The sequence below is a fragment of the Aquarana catesbeiana genome, linkage group LG11, assembly GCF_042186555.1.
Source record: "Aquarana catesbeiana isolate 2022-GZ linkage group LG11, ASM4218655v1, whole genome shotgun sequence".
In the NCBI taxonomy this organism is placed as follows: Eukaryota; Metazoa; Chordata; class Amphibia; order Anura; family Ranidae; genus Aquarana; species Aquarana catesbeiana.
Window position 1 is genome coordinate 116,084,179 of NC_133334.1, and position 18,299 is coordinate 116,102,477.

At 43.0% G+C, this 18,299-nt stretch overlaps 1 protein-coding gene across 3 annotated transcripts in view; it reads left to right on the top strand.

Annotated features, from left to right (window-relative positions):
* EPS8L2 (EPS8 signaling adaptor L2) overlaps window positions 1-18,299 on the top strand; it is a 273,304-nt gene that overhangs the window by 156,168 nt on the left and 98,837 nt on the right. For 2 of the 3 annotated variants that reach the window (XM_073604930.1, XM_073604932.1), the window contains exon 4: window positions 748-812. In XM_073604930.1, the coding sequence (XP_073461031.1) occupies window positions 748-812 (65 nt within the window). Of the gene's footprint in view, window positions 1-478; window positions 636-747; window positions 813-18,299 lie in introns of those variants that run through there. The other variant, XM_073604931.1, reaches the window with a different exon arrangement.

Genomic DNA, 18,299 nt, shown 5'->3' on the forward strand with positions numbered 1-18,299 from the left:
AAACTTCTGACTTTACAACCACTTTAATCCAAATGCAGTTTAAATAAACTCAGAAGCAGGGTTTGTACAATTAAATTATTCAATATGTAGCGACACAGCACCATATGTCACTCTCTTTATTTAGTAAAGCGTGTGTTTTCCTTTTTGAAATCATCCACATCTTTTGTTCTTAAAGTCCTTATTAGTGTTTCTAAAGTCTGGGAATACATTCATAATGATTTATTTTAATGGCATTATGAGATGAGAACAAGAGCTCTTGTACCTTGAACCACTGTAAAACAGCCATGCCCAGTCTAGCTAAGAACCTGCTATAATAACCTCTAGCATAAGGCCATAAAAGATAATGGTAAACTAAAGGAAATTGCTTCAAAGAGGTTCTCATATACCTGCCCACTCCCCATTAAGGTGTAGTCACCTCTTTAGGGGTTAAAGAGGAGGGCTGACAGGTGAAAGTGGGTGTGCTCTGACATCAATAGATGTTGCTTTCTGTAACTGAGATAGTTAGAGGAAAACCTGTCACTGCTCGGATCCGTGTATTCCTATTACTGCAGTGAGCTGAAGGCACAGATCTGTATAACTCATGAATCAATATAACATTTTTAATAGTAACCCATGGGATGCCCCACTATTTAATGGTACGTATGTTGTATTCTACAGTTCTCTATATGAGATTTTAAAAAAATGTTGATGATTCATTAATAATCATAATCTACATTTTGTTATATACTTATATGTTTTATCTTACAGAACAGAGAAAAAAATATTCCAACTCAAATGTCATCATGCACGAGACATCTCAGTACAATGTAGAGGTAAGTGTTTTTGTACCTGGCAGGTGCATAGGTGACAGGAAACTGATTGGTAATGGACTTTATTGGTTGAAGTAAGACTTATGGGTCCTCATAGATTCTAGAACCATAAACATGGGTGTGGACGGTGGATAGTTCTGTCACTGTAGGGTGCCATACTACATATCTTTATCAGATGTTATATATCAATGTGTATGTACATGTTATTTCCTATGTATTCTTCTAGCAAAAAACATTCTTTCACCCTACATAGTTGTCAATGTAAAAATCCTGGTGTTTGCTCAAGTAACCTCTGTGTGACGTACAGTGTTTTATGTGGGGTGGTTGTGTTAGGTCTATTACGTGTAATACAACGTATAAACAGACGTAGTTAGGCTATATAAAGTGCAAAGATAATATCCACTGTTATTGCAACCAATCCTATTTCAGTTTACTATTATATATATGAAATGTACAGTACTGTAATGGGCGTGTGGACAGTTTAGTAACATGAACTGTATTGGGTTGATTTACTAAAACTGGATGGTGCAAAATCTGGTGCAGCTGCACATGGTGGCCAAACAGCTTCATCTTCAGCTTGTTTAATTAAGCTTTGACAATAAAAAAAATGGACGCTTATTGGTTTCTATGCAGAGCTGCACCAGATTTTGCACCCTCCGGTTTTAGTAAATCAATCCCGATGTGTACAAAAGGCAGTTGATACATAGTATTGTTTGCATACAAACTTAGCAAGAAAAGGCTTTGATTTGTTGTAGAAGGCAATGCTTGTTGATATGGGCATGCAAGCTGTTACAGACTCTGCATTGTGTTCCTGTATTTTTTATTTTTAAATCAGTTTGTCTAATTGATTTGGCTATCAACGCTTAGAGCTGTGATTCTGTATAATTATTGGATCCTAGGTGATTGCTGTGTACACAGGAATAGTCTCTTACATATGGGCTTGGGTATACGTAGCTAATGAAGACACCCCAAGAGCAAACTATAGACTGCAAGATGCATTTTTTCTTAAGCGGTTCCTTGTGATGGTCTGGGCCAGTCCATTCAAGACAGTTATTTAATCTTTTGGTAGATGCGGGTGGACTGAAGCAACAGGCAGGAGTTGTATTCTTTCCCTGAGGTTCTAATGCAAAATTTCTGTTCTTCATTTTAATAACTGCCTGTGTTATCCATTTTCATTAAATCTCTTTTCCGCTATTGTCTTTAAATGTACTTTACATTTATGAAGAATACATACGAAGGAGGAAAAGGTAGCTGGGAGGAGTGTAATTCCGTTGGGGTAGAGGGCAGTACCAGGAAATCTGGTCTGAAATTCTTACCAGATTTAACCTTTGAAGTCTTCAAGAGATAAGAGAAGTTAGTGTATTATTCAGCTTATGTTGCTTACCACCAAAATATCTGTTATGGGGTGTGCTGACATTTTAACACTTAAATGGACGCTGTCCCTGCCTTATCAGGGCACAGTGGCAGTGTAGCAGTGTATGCAGATAGCCCACCCCTGAGGGTTTTGTACTTTCTGAGCTACACTCTAATACAAATTCTTTCACTACATCCCTGCCTGGCTAAGCTATGGTGTCTACTGCTGTTGCAGTATTGACAAGCGATGCGGTAAGCCCCCCCCCCCCCACGCATTTGATAGTGTTTGGGTCAGGTGATTGGCCGCTAAGGTCTGGGCACTACCATGTGGACCAGGTCATGTGCTTTCTCATACCCAGGAGCCCTACTCTGTTAGAAAGAAACATCAATTTTGATTGGTTGATTGAAGCGAACACAGCTTCACCTTATTCACTAAGCTAGGTGAACACTAATTTGTAAGGCCTTGAGCACTCGTGACATACTACAGGAAATGCTCACGTGAGGTTTGTGTTTACCTGCGCAGGAAGTGCAGAGGTGTTCCATGTATCCCCTGGCAGGCAGTCCCATTGATAACAGTTGAGATGCAGCAGCTGCATGGACACAGCTGCTGTTCCCAATGTGACATCCATGCGGGTGCACGGCCCCAAACACACACTGTCTGCATTTGGGGCCGTGCACCCACACGGATGTCAAAATGGGGCAGAAGCTGTTTTTGTGCAGCCGCTGAGTCCCAATTGCAATCAAAGGGACTGCCTGCTCTGAACACTTGTGCATACCCTTGCAGGTAAGCATGGCCATCACATGGGCATTTACTGTAGTGTGTCCTATGTGAATGAGGCCCAAATATTCACTTTGCTAAGGGAACAGTCTCTACTCCTTTAGTAAATAAACTACATTGCTTTTAGTGAGATGATCAGCTTATGGTGCTTGATTTTCTAAATGACTAAAGACTGTTTACATAGCAAAGTGAATGTTAATGAAGAAAGTAAAGCTGTGTTCACGTTGAATACACAATGATGTGCTAGCAAATATCATTTAAAAAAAAATTTCAACGCACATGATTGAGTATTCTACACAAACACAGGTTCACCTCATTCACTAGCTGTCAATTTTCTTAGTGATCAGCCTCTACTCCTTAGTAAATCAACTTTATAGCCTTGCATTGCAAGAAACAATGGTAAAGCACAATCATGGTATAAGACTAGAAGCAGGAAGCAGAGCCTGAGCATTTAAGAAGCAAATATGGTTGCCCTATGTACATATATGATTACAGATTATAGAAACAAGGTTCTAAAATGACACTGATTAGATTATTTATATCTAAAAAAAAAAAAAAGGCAAAGACTATACATTCCCTTTGAATAAGCGCTATAATGTTGTTTGGTAAGTTTAAAAGGGTCAACGCAGATACAGAATATCAGTGGTAAGTGTACACAGAACAGTTAGGTAACTCTGCACAGCAGGGTGTGCTCAGCTATTCCCCGTGACACAGACAAGCAGGTTAGACTCAAAGTTCAGACATGGCTTGACAAAGCCACTCCTTTAATTGACACTGGATTGTTTAAAGGTGATGAGGATAGATGACTGGTGTATCGAGTGACAAACAAGACCATAAGAGATTAGTGATCGCAAAGGATGTTTATAATGTTTTTTCCTTGTAAGTAAAGGAAATAGTTTCTAATGGACTAGCTATTGAATGGTCAGATAGCCTGTAAACTGCTAATGTGGCAGGGTTCCCAACTAACTCCTTTAATTACTAAAATATTAAATGTACAAAGTTCAATGTTTATCTGGTAGAAAGAAACTAAACTGTATCTGAGCACCACAAACTGAAAACACTATGTCATTTTCAATAATTAGAGCAAACTCGCCCATCTATCCACATATCCAAACTTTGATTTTTATTGCAAAATCACTTTGAAAAACACTCCCTCCCCAGATGAAAGAAAAAAAATGCCCATGAGGGCTTATAGGATGTATGACATCATTGGGCCTAGGCTAGAAACCAGGAAGAAACTGAAGAATCTTAGGCTGCTTTCACACTGAGGCGCTTTACAGGCGCTATGGTGCTAAAAATAGCGCCTATAAAAAGCTCTCACTCCAGTTTGAAAGCCAGAGTGCTTTCACACTGGAGCGGTGCGCTGGCAGGGCGGTATAAAAAGCCCTGCAACCGCATCTTTGCAACACTGTAGGAGCGGCGTATACACCGCTCCTAAATCGCCCCTGCCCAGTCAATGGGCAGCGCCACCGAAATCAATTGGAAGCGCCGCCAAACCGCCGGCAATGCGCCACTGCAGCGGCACTTTGTGGGCAGTTTTAACCCTTTTTCGGCCGCTAGTGGGGGTTTACTGCCGACGCCCCTGACACCCCAGTGTGAAAGTAGCTTTAAGTTTAAAACAAGTAAATTATAATATACCTTTCTACCTATTTACTGATGTTAGCAGCATTAAAATTAGTGAATGTTGATTGAGAGCGTTCAACTCACTTTAACCACTTCAATACAGGGCACTTTTACCCCTTCCTGCCCAGTCCAATTTTCAGCTTTCAGCGCTGTCGCATTTTGAATGACAATCGCGTGGTCATGCACCACTGTACCCAAACAAAATTTTTATCATTTTTTTCCCACAAATAGAGCTTTCTTTTGGTGGTATTTGATCACCACTGGGGTTTTTATTTTGTTGTGCTACAAATACAAAAAGACTGAAAATTTTGAAAAAAAAAGTTTTTCTTAGTTTCTGTTACAAATCTTTGTAAATAAGTAAGTTTTCTCCTTCACTGATGAGGCTGCACTGACTGGCGCTGATGAGGTGGCACTGATGGGCACTGATGATGAGGCACTTATTATATACAGCACTGATGGGCACTGATAGGCAGCACTGATAAGCAGCACTGATTGGCACTGATAGGTGGCACTGATATGCAGCACTGATGGGCACTGATATGCGGCAATGATGGGAACTGATAGGTGGCACTGATGGACACCCTCATAGGTGGCACTAATAGGTGACACTGGTGGGCATTTATAGGCGGCACTGATGGGCACTGATGGGTGGCACTGATGGGCACCCTCATAGGTGGCCACTGATGGGTGGCACTGATAGATGGCAGATGGAGTGCCATCCCTAATGGGCACTGATAGGCATCCCTGGTGGGCTCTAGTGGGCATCCCTGTTGGTCTCCAGTGGACATCCCTGGTGGTTTCCAGTAGACATCCCTTGTGGGTCTGCACTGATAATCAATGCGCTGATTATCAGCGCAGACCCCCCTGTCAGGAGAGCAGCCGATCGCTCTCCTCTACTCGCGCCTGTCCGCGTGAGTAGAGGAAAAGCCGATAAACTGCACTTCCTGGTTACCATGTGATCAGCTGTGATTGGACACAGCTGATCACATGGTAAAGAGCCTACGTCATAGGCTCTTTACCAAGATCAGAGATGCGGTGTGTCGCTAGGGGCTTATCTTGCTGGACATCATATGTTGTCCAGTCAGGATAATACAAGCACTTTCCGGCCATCATTCTGCTATATGGCGGGGGGAAGTGGTTAAGGACCCAGACTAGTGGTTCTTAACAGTTATTGAGTGATTGACCCATTTAAGAATCTGATAAAGGCTATGGACCCCTCCCCAGAAATATTCACATAAACACAACATTGCATGCAGTGAAGTGCACTTTATTTTATTGAAATTTTATTGCCTCATACATACACTATATTGTCAAAAGTATTGTGACGCCTGCCTTTACACACACATGAACTTTAATGACATCCCAGTCTTAGTCCGTAGGATTCAATGTTGAGTTGGCCCACCCTTTTATATATATTTTTTACAATTACATTTTTTTATATATTTTTTTTTTATCAACCCAGTTGGTGGGCTTTGGTGAGATATCGGGGGTCTAAACAGATCCCTGACATCTCCCCATTGAGACAGAGAAGGGGGCTCAGGACAGAGATTCCCCAGTCTCTTTTTCTGCATTAAAGATGAATGGATAGGAGACAGTGGCTCCTGTCCATTCATAAACTGAAGCAGAGTAACACACAGTTTACTCTGCTCAGTTTTCACAGGACACAGGATCAAGCGATTGGTCACTGTGTCCAATTTAGAAAAGGAAGAGGCTCGTAAATGACAAATTTACCGGTCCCTTCCTCTGCTCTTCATCCATGAACCACTTAAAACCCTTGACATATTCCATGTCTTATGCTTCCCAGAATCTTCCTGAAATAGGCACATGCTTACAAACCCTCAGGATCCTGGGCTGTTCCAATTTGTGTAGTAGAATTGCTGCTACTTTTAGGACACATGGGAGACACTTTCACAAAATCTGTCTGCGCCAGTCTTTATGATTTCCAGGGTAGATGTTTTTGCCGCTTAACATCATTACTTTGACATTAAATAACGGGGTTATGGCAAGATATCCCCCACTCAGCTCTATGCCCTTGGAGGTAGAGCTGGTAGAGCTTTTTTCTCAAAAAAACCCCCTGCGATTTAAAAAAAAAAAACTTGATTCACGATTTGAATCGAGTTTTGTTTGGACAGCGCGCCGGTCCTGAGGATCTGTGGGCAGGAGTTTTTAGGTGAGGCCGTGGCTTCGGCCTAGGCCGCGGCATCCAGCCTCGGACTTGGCCCGAAGCCACCGCCTCACCTAAAAACTCCTGCCCGCAGCTCCTCAGGACCGGCGCAGTGAAAAAAAAATCTAAAAAAATTGATTTGAATCGATTTGACCTCTCAACTTGATTCAAGATTTAAATCGATTTTTTCCCCAGCCCTACTTGGAGGACCAGAGCGATGTCTGACATCACTTCTGCCTATCGGGCTTAAAGGGATTTTTTTTTTCTTAAAGTCTAAATGAATTTTTTTTTTTTTTGCTTTTAACGGTAAATGAGAGATCTGGGGTCTCTCAATAAAGAGGACCTGTCATGCTTATTTCTATGAAAAGGGATGTTTATAGATGCAGGTTTTGACTCATGCAGATAGCATAGGAATGAGAGGGGAGACAGAAATCACACTAGGTGCATTGAATAGAGGTAAGTACACACATTGTAGAAGAATATGCTTTGCTTATTTTTTATTTTAGAGTTTTATAACCACTTTAATTTTCTTATTAACTTTCTTTCCTTTGACATAAAAAATGACTTGTTAGCTCCCTGTGAAAGTACAGCTGCTGCTGTACATCTGCCCTCGTAATGATACCGCGTGGCTTTATGAGGTTTCCTTACCTTTGATAAGCATATAAAAGCCCTTGTAAGCTCCCTGTGGAAGCTTACCCTGACGCTGTACTTGCCACCTCGCAGGTGACCCTGCCAACATGGTTATGTCTCCACCCCCTGTGTGCCCTTTCCCATTCAAAAAACCCAGATGGGATGACACTGCAGAAACCACAATGCTGGGGTTGGCCTCAAGGCTGGTAGTACAGTGGCACAGGGAGCATTCGCCTTTAACTCTTTTTCTTTTTTTTATTTATGTGTGCCCCAAGGTGGTTTGTGCCATAATGTTCTAGTATGTATTGCATATTAGCACATTATGACAGACTTTCCTGTAATAATGTGCCCTCCAGCACTGCCCTGTCATGATCCCAGGGGTTCCAGGTGCTTCCATCTTTGCCCGGTCTTCCTTCCAGGTTCCACCTGTTTCAGACATTTGAATGGGTGGGCCATGATCAGGTCACTCTCGAACATGCACATAGGAGTCACATCATTGTAGCACAGATTGGGTGCCGTAAATGTCTGCTGAGCTGCGCATGTATGTATGAATGCAAATGACAGCTGACAGGCAGGAGGAAGCAGTTATGCCTATCAGCAAATTAAAAGAAAAATGACGCTAATACCACTGGTTAATGAGCAATTCCAGGCAACGGCTGAAATCAGTGAGTGAGCTACTAATGCTATCCAGGAAACCCTGCATATGTGCTAAAGTCGGAATGCTTACTCACCTTGCCTAAACGCCTTCACCCAGGACTCATGCAGTTCCACACATCTATAACTAATATACTTCCTGAAGCCTATGCTGTGGAGGTGTGGATGCATGTCCCCGAATGCACACTTTCTGTGTTCAGGGACATGCACCTGCACAGCTGTCAAATTAGGACCAGCAGCTGTATCCGTGCAGCCGCTGCATCCCAAAAGACATGAATGGGACCGCCTGCACGTGGATGCATGAAACATCTGTGTATCCTGTGTGGGCAAAGGTGGCCCTTCATATGGGTGTAAGGATAGGTACGGTATGAATGAGGCCTTGTACTGTCATTTTTAAAATAACTAATGCAATATCTAGAGGTGGAATGAGAGGCTTAGTGTAGTATAACACTTTTGGTAGTCAAGTAAATTATTATTTTGATCAGTGGCAGCCGCTCATGCAGGACGCATGGATTTTAATCTTTTTTTTCTTTTTAAAAGCACATGATTAGAGCCTGAGGCTCTAATTGACTTCAAAAAGGGTGGGCTCAGGGCGCAGCGCACTGTGCCCGGAGCCCCCCCAAGAAAATTGAGCACCAGCCGCCACTGATTTTGAAAGAGGTCTATATATCAGAATAAAAAGAGGGATAGCTGAGGAGGAAAGCAGGACAGAGGGATTTGGTTCCAAAAAAGGGACAGTCCTCCAAACAGTTGGGCGCTATGTATAGTAGTAACCCTGTAATTCGGTCACTGCTGAAACATTATACAGCCTAAGCAGCTGCCATTATCAGAATAAACAGAATATTTCCTGACAACCTTACTATTTACATCTCCAATGATCCTGAACCAATATACCAACAACCTGATAGAGGAGTGCTATGTACAGTAAAAAATTACAGTTTCCTGTTCACATTTTAACTTCAGTCTTATGATTGTGGATCTACCTAATTACATGCCTGCCTAACTATTGCGTTAATACATACCTATTGTTCATCAGCCCATAAGCAATCTCATTAAAGTGGAACAAATCCCTAACTATATCTATTCTTAGTAAACGTTCCCTCCATCCTCCACCTACCTATCATGTACCCTGTATAAAAAAACTGTGTACTTACCTGTTTTCCATATGCTCCGTTCTGGTAATGTGACCCTGCAGCTCTGTGTAAGGGAGTGCTTGACAATGGTCCTGATTTCTCAGAGCCGCAATGTCACCCATAGGCTCCCATGGCCCAGCCATTGCTGGAACTCCCTCCTGCAGCAGCTGCTCACTGACACAGGGGAGCTGGAGCTGCAGGATCATGTGACTGGAGAGAAGAAGGTTCAAAATAGGAAGTACAGAGATTTTATACAGAGTAAAGCAGGATAGGTAGGGGGAGGGGAGGGAATATTTTTAAGAATAGGTATAGTGGTTGATTTACTAAAATTGGAGAGTGCAAAATTTGGTGCAGCTGTGCATGGTAGCCAATCAGCTTCTAACCTAACATTGTTCAATTAAAGGAGAAGTATAGTGGAGCCTCGGATTGCGAGTAACGCGGTTAACAAGTGTTTTGCAAAACGAGCAATTTTTTTTTTTTAATCTTGACTCGGTTTGCAAGTGTTATCTTGCTTGTGTTGCTGAGCCTTTCCGAGGGTTTCCGAGTATTTTCGAGTCTCTCCGGCGCCCCTCCACCTCTGGCTATATGTGGTATTGCATGCAATAGAAGTCAATGTGGAACGAGTTATCTTCGTTTCCATTGACTTCTATGGGGAAACTTGCTTTGATATGCGAGAGTTTTGGATTACAAGCATTCTCCTGGAACGGATTATGCTCGTAATCCAAGGTTCCACTGTACAGCCAAAGCTCATTTAGCTGTACTTCTCCTATAGATCACATAGTTCGTTCTGCACTCCTGTGACCCATTTTCAGCAGACAGCAGGCTGAAGTATGCTGTCGGCTGAGGTCACAGAGCCAGTCTAGGCTGGGGAAAAATTGCAACCATATGGTCAGGATCCACCCAGAATCCTCGACCTCAGCCTCTCAGAGAGCTGCCGAGAGCCTGAGCTGGCCGCTCCCACCCCCTCACAGCCCTGCACTCTAGTGAGCTCAGGGGGGGCAGAGCAGAGTGCCGGTGACTGACAGTCACCAGCTCTCTGCTCATGGAGCTCTGAGAACCGAGTGATCAGAGGTGTTTGATCACCCGGTTCTCAGTGTTAGAGACAGTGAGGGACAGATGCAGCATTGCACCAATGCTGCATCCACCTAGGTAAATATGATTCTTGAAAAAAACAATCCTATACTTCTTTTTTAACCACTTAAGGACTAGCCTCGTTTTGGATTTTAGGTGTTTACATGTTTTTTTTGTTAGAAAATTACTTAGAACCCCCAAACATTATATATTGTTTTTTTTCTAACACCCTAGAGAATAAAATGGCAGTCATTGCAATACTTTTTTTTCACACCGTATTTGTGCAGCCGTCTTACAAGCACGCTTTTTTTTTTTAAAAATTCACTTTTTTGAATAAAAAATAAGACAACAGTAAAGTTAGCCCATTTTTTTTTATATTGTGAAAGATAATGTTACATCGAGTAAATTGATACCCAACATGTCACGCTTCAAAATTGCGCCCGCTCGTGGAATGGCGTCAAACTTTTACCCTCAAAAATCTCCATAGACGATGTTTAAAAAATTCTACAGGTTGCATGTTTTGCGTTACAGAGAAGGTCTAGGGCTAGAATCATTGCTCTCGCTCTAACGTTTGCGGCAATACCTCACATGTGTGGTTTGACCACCGTTTTCATACGCGGGTGCTACTCACGTATGCGTTCGCTTCTGTGCGCGAGCTCGTCGGGACGGGGGCGTTAAAAAAATTTTTTTTTTTCCTTATTTATTTTATATGATTTTATTTATTTTTATTCTGTTTAAAAAAAAAAAAAAAGTGTCACTTTTATTCCTATTACAAGGAATGTAAACATCCCTTGTAATAGAAAAAAGCATGACAGGTCCTCTTAAATATGAGATCTGGGGTCAAAAAGACCTCCGATCTCATATTTACACTGAAATGCAATAAAAATATGCCTTTAAGACGTATGGGAGGAAGTGACGTTTTGACGTCGCTTCCGCCCTGCAGTGTCATGGAGACGAGTGGGTGCCATCTTCCCCTCACTTGTCTCCAGGCACAGCTAGGGGATAGACGTGATCGCCTCCGCCGCTAACGACGGCTCTGGTAAGTGGCGGAGGGCACCGGATCGCGGCGGGAGGGGGGGGGCCCTCTCCCGCCACCGATAAAAGTGATCTTGCGGTGAAACCGCTTTTATCTTGTAGCCGACCGCCACGCGAAAACGGTATTAAAGATACCGCCGCCAAAAAAGGGACGTACATCGGCAAGTGGTTAAGCTTTGACAAAAAACCTGGAAGCTGATTGGTTCCTATGCACAGCTGAACCAAAGTGTGCACTCTCCAATTTTAGTAAATCAACCCCATAGTTAGGCCTTTCCTCTACTTTATGGCCTAAACCCCAGTGAACTGTAATATGGTATAGCTTATAATTGACCTTATAAAGGAAATCTGAAGAGACATATTAAAGTCCAGTTCCAGCCAAAACATTTTATTTTGTTCTGGATAGAACACAGAACGGATAAAGCCTCTGCCAGGTCTCTCTTTTCATCTGTGTCCATATTGAGGAGATTTCTCCTCACTTTCTGTCAGGACAGGAAGTAATGGGACATTTCTTCAACAAGCACACCAAGGTAAACAACACACATTTACACTATAGTAGAGTGGGAATGGATATACGTTTTCATTACAGTCTGGGCCTCCCTGTCCCTCAAATAGCTGTTCCCCTCTTTTCTTGCATACAGATCACAGAGACATGAGATTGTACACCTCATATGTCCTCCCACAACCCAAAACAAATTACTATATAAATAAATAGACACATAAACCTGAATGTGGAAAAAATGTGGCTAATGGTTTTAGAAATATTATTAATAATTTAATTTCCCGACCACCCCATAGCAGATTTACTGCTACAGAGCGGCCATTCTGTGCAGAATTTACGTATATATATGTGATTCTGTACTTCCCCCCAGGGTGCGCGCGCACGTTGCCAACGTGCCACTTCTGCTGTGATTAGTCACAGGAGATGCCGATCAGCAAGGAGAGACAGAGGATGGAGCTCTGCCTATGTAAACAAGGCAGAGCTCCGTCCTGTCAGCGGAGACGTGATGGATTTTCTTTCCCTGCAAAGCAGGGAAAGAAAATCCATCCCATCCCTTAGTAAAAACAGCACACATGGTACGCATAAACACACATTTAACTCTATGATCGTCCTAGATGTTTAACCCCTTCCCAGCCAGTGTCATTAGTACAGTGACAGTGCATATTTTTAGCACTGATCACTATATTAGTGTCACTGGTTCTCACAAAGTGTCAAAAGTGTCAGTTGGTGTCTGATTGTCCGCTTTAGTATCGCAGTCCCACGATAAGTCGCTGATCACCGCCATTACTAGTATAAAAAAATTCATAAAAATAAAATCCATTATACTGTATATCCCATTGTTTGTAGACGCTACATCTTTTGCACAAACCAATCAATATATGCTTATTGGGATTTTTTGTACCAAAAATATGTAGCAGAATACATATTGGCTTAAATTTATGAAGAAATTAGATTTTTATTGGATATGTCTTATAGCAGAAATTAAAAAATATTGTTTTTTTTTTCTTTTTTTTTTATTGTTTTTTGTTTATAGCACAAAAAAAAACAACCCAGTGGTGATCAAATGACATTAATTTCATTTGGGTACAGCATTGCATGACCGCGCAATTGTTAGTTAAAGTAACGCAGTGCTGTATCGCAAAAAATGGCCTGGTCATGAAGGGGGGTAAATCTTCTGGAGGTCAAACGGTACCCCTTCCCAACGAACATATGCAGCTATGTGACCTCATGGAAGTGTGTCTTTATCCATGTAGCCACATATATGTGCTGTGTTTGTGCTGATAGTGTGCTGCACTGCCAGTGACAGCTCCGGGTCCTGCATTATTGATTGGCAACTAGGTTTGGTTCTCGATCACCTGATCACTATGATAGCTTCTGACTGGCTATCACAGTGATCGATCACTGTACAGACTGCCCATGTGTTGTTGTTTTTTCCTCTTGAATGGAGAAAAAGATTTATTGTCATTTTTTTTCTCCTTGCTATTTAAAAAAATGATTCAATATCTAGATCAGGTTTTAATCTAGGTCAGTGTCAGGGTTAGAGTTAGGGTCAAAGGTCATGGTCAGGATCAGTGTATTTTAGTTATGATAAAAAAAATAACTTTTTTAAATTAGTATCATATCAGTTAGTGTCAGTGTGTTTTAGGTAGGATAAAAAGGAAGATGCACACTATTGTTTCTGGACCTTACTATGGGTACAAATAACATAAACGTACAGCACCTTGCAAAAGTATTCACCCCCTTGGCATTTTTCGTGTTTTGTTGCCTCACAACCTGGAATTAACATGGATTGTTTGAGGATGTGCATCATTTAATTTACAGAACATGGCCACAACTTTGAAGATTTTTTTTTTTTATTGTGAAGCAAACAAATAGGACAAAATAACAGAAAAAGTCAATGTGCATAACTATTCACCCCCCTATAGTCAATACTTTGTAGAGCCACCTTTTGCGGCTATCACAGCTCCAAAACACTTTGGATAAGTCTCTATGAGCTTGCCACATCTTACCACTGGGATTTTTGTTCATTCCTCCTTGTAAAAATGCTCCAGCTACTTCAAGTTGGATGGTTTGCGCTTGTGAACAGCAATCTTTAAATCTGACCACAGATTTTCTATTGGATTGAGGTCTGGGCTTTGACTAGGCCATTCCAACACATTTACACGTTTCCCCTTAAAGCACTCAAGTGTTGCTTTAGCAGTGTGTTTGGGGTCATTGTCCTGTTGGACGGTGAACCTCTGTCCTAGCCTCAAATCACACACAGAGTAGTACAGGTTTTGCTCAAGAATATCCCTGTATTTAGCACCATCCATCTTTCCCTCAACTCTGACCAGTTTCCCAGTCCCGACTGCTGAAAAATATCCCCACAGCATGATGCTGCCACCACCATGTTTCACTGTGGGGATGGTGTTCTTTGGGCGATGTGATGTGTTGGGTTTGCGCCAGACATTGCATTATCTTTGATGGCCAAAAAATTCAATTTTAGTCTCATCAGACCAGAGCATCTTCCTCCATACATTTTTGGAGTCGCCATTTTGTTTTTTGCTGAAAGTAATGGCTTTCTTCTGGCCACTCAGCCATAAAGCCCAACTCTATGGAGCGTACGGCTTATTGTCATCCTATGTACAGATACTCCAGTCTCTGTTGTGGAACTCTGCAGCTCCTCCAGGGTTACCTTGGGTCTCTGTGCTGCCTCTCTGATTAATGCCCTCCTTGCCCGGTCCGTGAGTTTTGGTGTGCGGCTGTCTCGTGGCAGGTTTGCTGTTGTGCCATGTTCTTTCCATTTGGTTGTGATAGATTTGATGGTGCTCCTAGGGATCATCAATGATTTGGATATTTTTTTTATAACCTAACCCTGACTTGTACTTCTCAACAACATTGTCCCTTACTTGTTTGGAGAGTTCCTTGGTCTTCATGGCAGTGTTTGGTTAGTGGTGCCTCTTGCTTAGGTGTTGCAGCCTCTGGGGCCTTTCAAAAAGGTGTGTATATGTAATGACAGATCATGTGACACTTAGATTGCACACAGGTGGACATCATTTCACTAATTATGTGACTTCTGAAGGTAATTGGTTGCACCAGAGCTTTTTATGGGCTTCATAACAAAGGGGGTGAATACATACGCACATGCCAATTATCAGTTTTTTATTTCTGAAATTATATATTATGGATATATTTTTCTAATTTTACTTCACCAACTTAGACTATTGTGTTCTATAATATATACATATAATTCAGAGTAAAATAAACATTGAAGTAAAGGCTGTAATGTAACAAAATATGTAAAAAGCCAAGGGGGTGAATACTTTTGCAAGGCACTGTATGTGATATCGCTGCGATCATCAGCAGCAGGGACATTTATTTTAGGTTGTTCTTTGGTGGTAGGTTACGGTAATAGCAAGAAATATACAGCTACATTTAAAAAAATGATATCTTTGTACTATTTTGTCAGTTTTCCCTTGATCATAAAAAAACAGGAGATATTCATTACAATTTACCACCAAATGAAAGCCCACATTGTAGGTATAAAAGTATACACCCGGATACACTAAATAGTTGCAAAGACATGTACAGTTTTACTAACACATGTCAAAGTTGTGAATCTGTGTGCAGGCGTTAAAACTTGTTTTATCTTCCGTCACAAAGGAGTTAACCATACTAACCTTACTGTTGCAGCCGGTGTCCACCCAAAAAATGGGTGACATTACCCAATGAAGTTCAACCGCAATAAAGAAAATAAGCAAAAAAGAAAGGGTTGGGTGGGGAAGGTGATCCAGTGGACAGAGGAAGCAGTAGGAAGATCCTGAGGTAACATTGAAATCTACCTTAGGGACAAAATATAAAAAAGGGTAAAGGTCACAGTGATTGGACAGCTGTTTTCCCTCCAAAAATGAGTCACCAATCCACTGGACCACTGAATATATACTCTGCTTATTAATAGCCTGAAAGAACCAGAAAGCAACCTTGGGATTTCCTCATACTTAAACATGAAATATAGTTAACAGGGCATAAATAAACTAAATAAAGAAAGGTTTAACCCCTAAAAAAATAAAATAGAAGAAGGTGACAGGGCGACAATCCAATGGGGCCACTTCCCTATTCTTTCTGTGGCCCCAACAAGTGGTGTATTTAGGTTTTGTGCTGCCCTAGGCCTGACTAAACTCATGCACCCCCCTAATTTAAATATGACCCACCCCTTGCTGCTGAGGCCACACCCCTTCCTGTTTAAGACCCACCCTATCATCTGTAAACCACACCCCTTCCTCTTTAGGCTCATTTGACACCTTTCAGGGGGGAGGGGGGAACAGGTACCTGTTTTTGACAGGTACCCTTCCCCACTCCCTGGAGACTGCAACTAAATGTGGACTGTTTGCATTGATTTTAGCATGCATGGAGCACTTTGCACATGCCAGTGGCGGCTGGTGCTCAAAATTTTTGGGGGCGTGCAAACAAACTAAGAAATTCAGAAAAAAAGACATCAATTGCAGCCTCACTGTGCCCCATCAAATGCAGCCACTGTTCCATCAAACGCAGCCACTGTGCCCACCAAACGCAACCACTGTGCCCATCAAATGCAGCCACTGTGCCCACCAAACGCAGACACTGTGCCCCACCAAACGCAGCCACTGTGCCCATCAATTGCAGCCACTGTGCCATCAAACGCAGCCACTGTGCCATCAAACGCAGCCACTGTGCCATCAAACGCAGCCACTGTGCCCACCAAACGCAGCCACTGTGCCCATCAATTGCAGCCATTGTGCCCACCAAACGCAGCCACTGTGCCATCAAACGCAGCCACTGTGCCCACCAAACGCAGCCACTGTGCCCACCAAATGCAGCCACTGTGCCCACCAAATGCAGCCACTGTGCCCATCATTTGAAGCCACTGTGCCATCAAATGCAGCCATTGTGCCCCATCAAACGCTGTCACTGTGCCCCATCAATTGCAGCCACTGTGCCTTTAAACGCAGCCATTGTGCCCCATCAAACGCTGTCACTGTGCCCATCATTTGCAGCCACTGTGCCTTTAAATGCAGCCATTGTGCCCCATCAAACGCTGTCACTGTGCCCCATCATTTGCAGCCACTGTGCCTTTAAACGCAGCCATTGTGCCCCATCAAACGCTGTCACTGTGCCCATCATTTGCAGCCACTGTGCCTTTAAATGCAGCCATTGTGCCCCATCAAACGCTGTCACTGTGCCCCATCAATTGCAGCCACTGTGCCTTTAAACGCAGCCATTGTGCCCCATCAAACGCTGTCACTGTGCCCCATCATTTGCAGCCACTGTGCCTTTAAACGCAGCTATTGTGCCCCATCAAACGCTGTCACTGTGCCCCATCAATTGTAGCCACTGTGCCATCAAATGCCAACACTGTTCCCATAAAACTCTTATAATTTATTCAATAACTTTACCTGCTGTGCCGAGGAGAAGGGTCAAGCAGTGTGGAGGAGGGTAGGCGGAGCATAAGGCTCCACCTCCACCAGTCATCGGCCGCTTATGGGAGCGTGAGTCACACGCCGCCCCCCGCATGAGAGAAAGTCCCCCCACCCGTCTTCCTGATTCCCGGCTCCCGCGCCCGCCCCTGCACACATGCAGCCCACGGCAGCCGCCTTCTGTAGCGGGCGGCGCTGCTGTGTATGGGCGTGCTTGTCAGAGGGTGGAGGGGCGTGAGCTCTGCTAAGCACGCCCATACACACGCCCCTCCACCCTCTGCCAAGCACGCTCATACACAACAGCGCCACTACAGCAAGGCGGCCGCCGTGGGCTGCATGTGTGCGGGGGGGCGGCCGCGGGAGCCGGGAATTGGGTGGGGGGACTTTCTCTCATGCGGGGGGGCGGCTTTTTTTGCTGCCCCCCGCAAAGTGTCGGCCTAGGCCAAAACACAGCCCTGGCCCCAACAGATCTGATTGGTACAGATAACTCACTGTGTTCATTCATAACTGAAGCATAGTAAATTGTGTTTATTATGCTTTAGTTTGGGAATGAACAGGAAGTGGTACAGAGCATTTCCCATACATTCATTGTCCAGTGCAGCTGACGCTGCAGAGGAAGTGGCTGGGTAATCTATGCCCTCAGTCCCTTTCTCTATCGCAAAAGTGAGATATCAGGAGTCTGTTTTGACCCCTGATATTTCATCAAAGCCCCCCAGTGGGGCTCCTAAAAGAATTGTAAATAAAAAATATTGTAAAAAATAATAAAACAAAAAAATAATAAAAATAAAAAACTGCCCGCTGCCCAGCTGACACCAATCTCTGCTCTACTGACACCATCCACTGCACAACTGACACTGTCCAAGTTTTAATACATTTTAAAATGTGTGTTTACATTTATAAGATATATAGTCTATGTGTTTGTTTGTGTGTGTGTGTGTGTGTGTGTGTGTGTGTGTGTGTGTGTGTGTGTGTGTATATATATACACACACATAAATAAAATATATTCGAAGCCCTTCAACCGGGATGGATGTGAACCACATAAACAAGCCACAAGACTTACAACATGAAATAGACTTAAAGTGTGCCCTGGTCTGCTGGCTGGTATACCAAAAAAGGG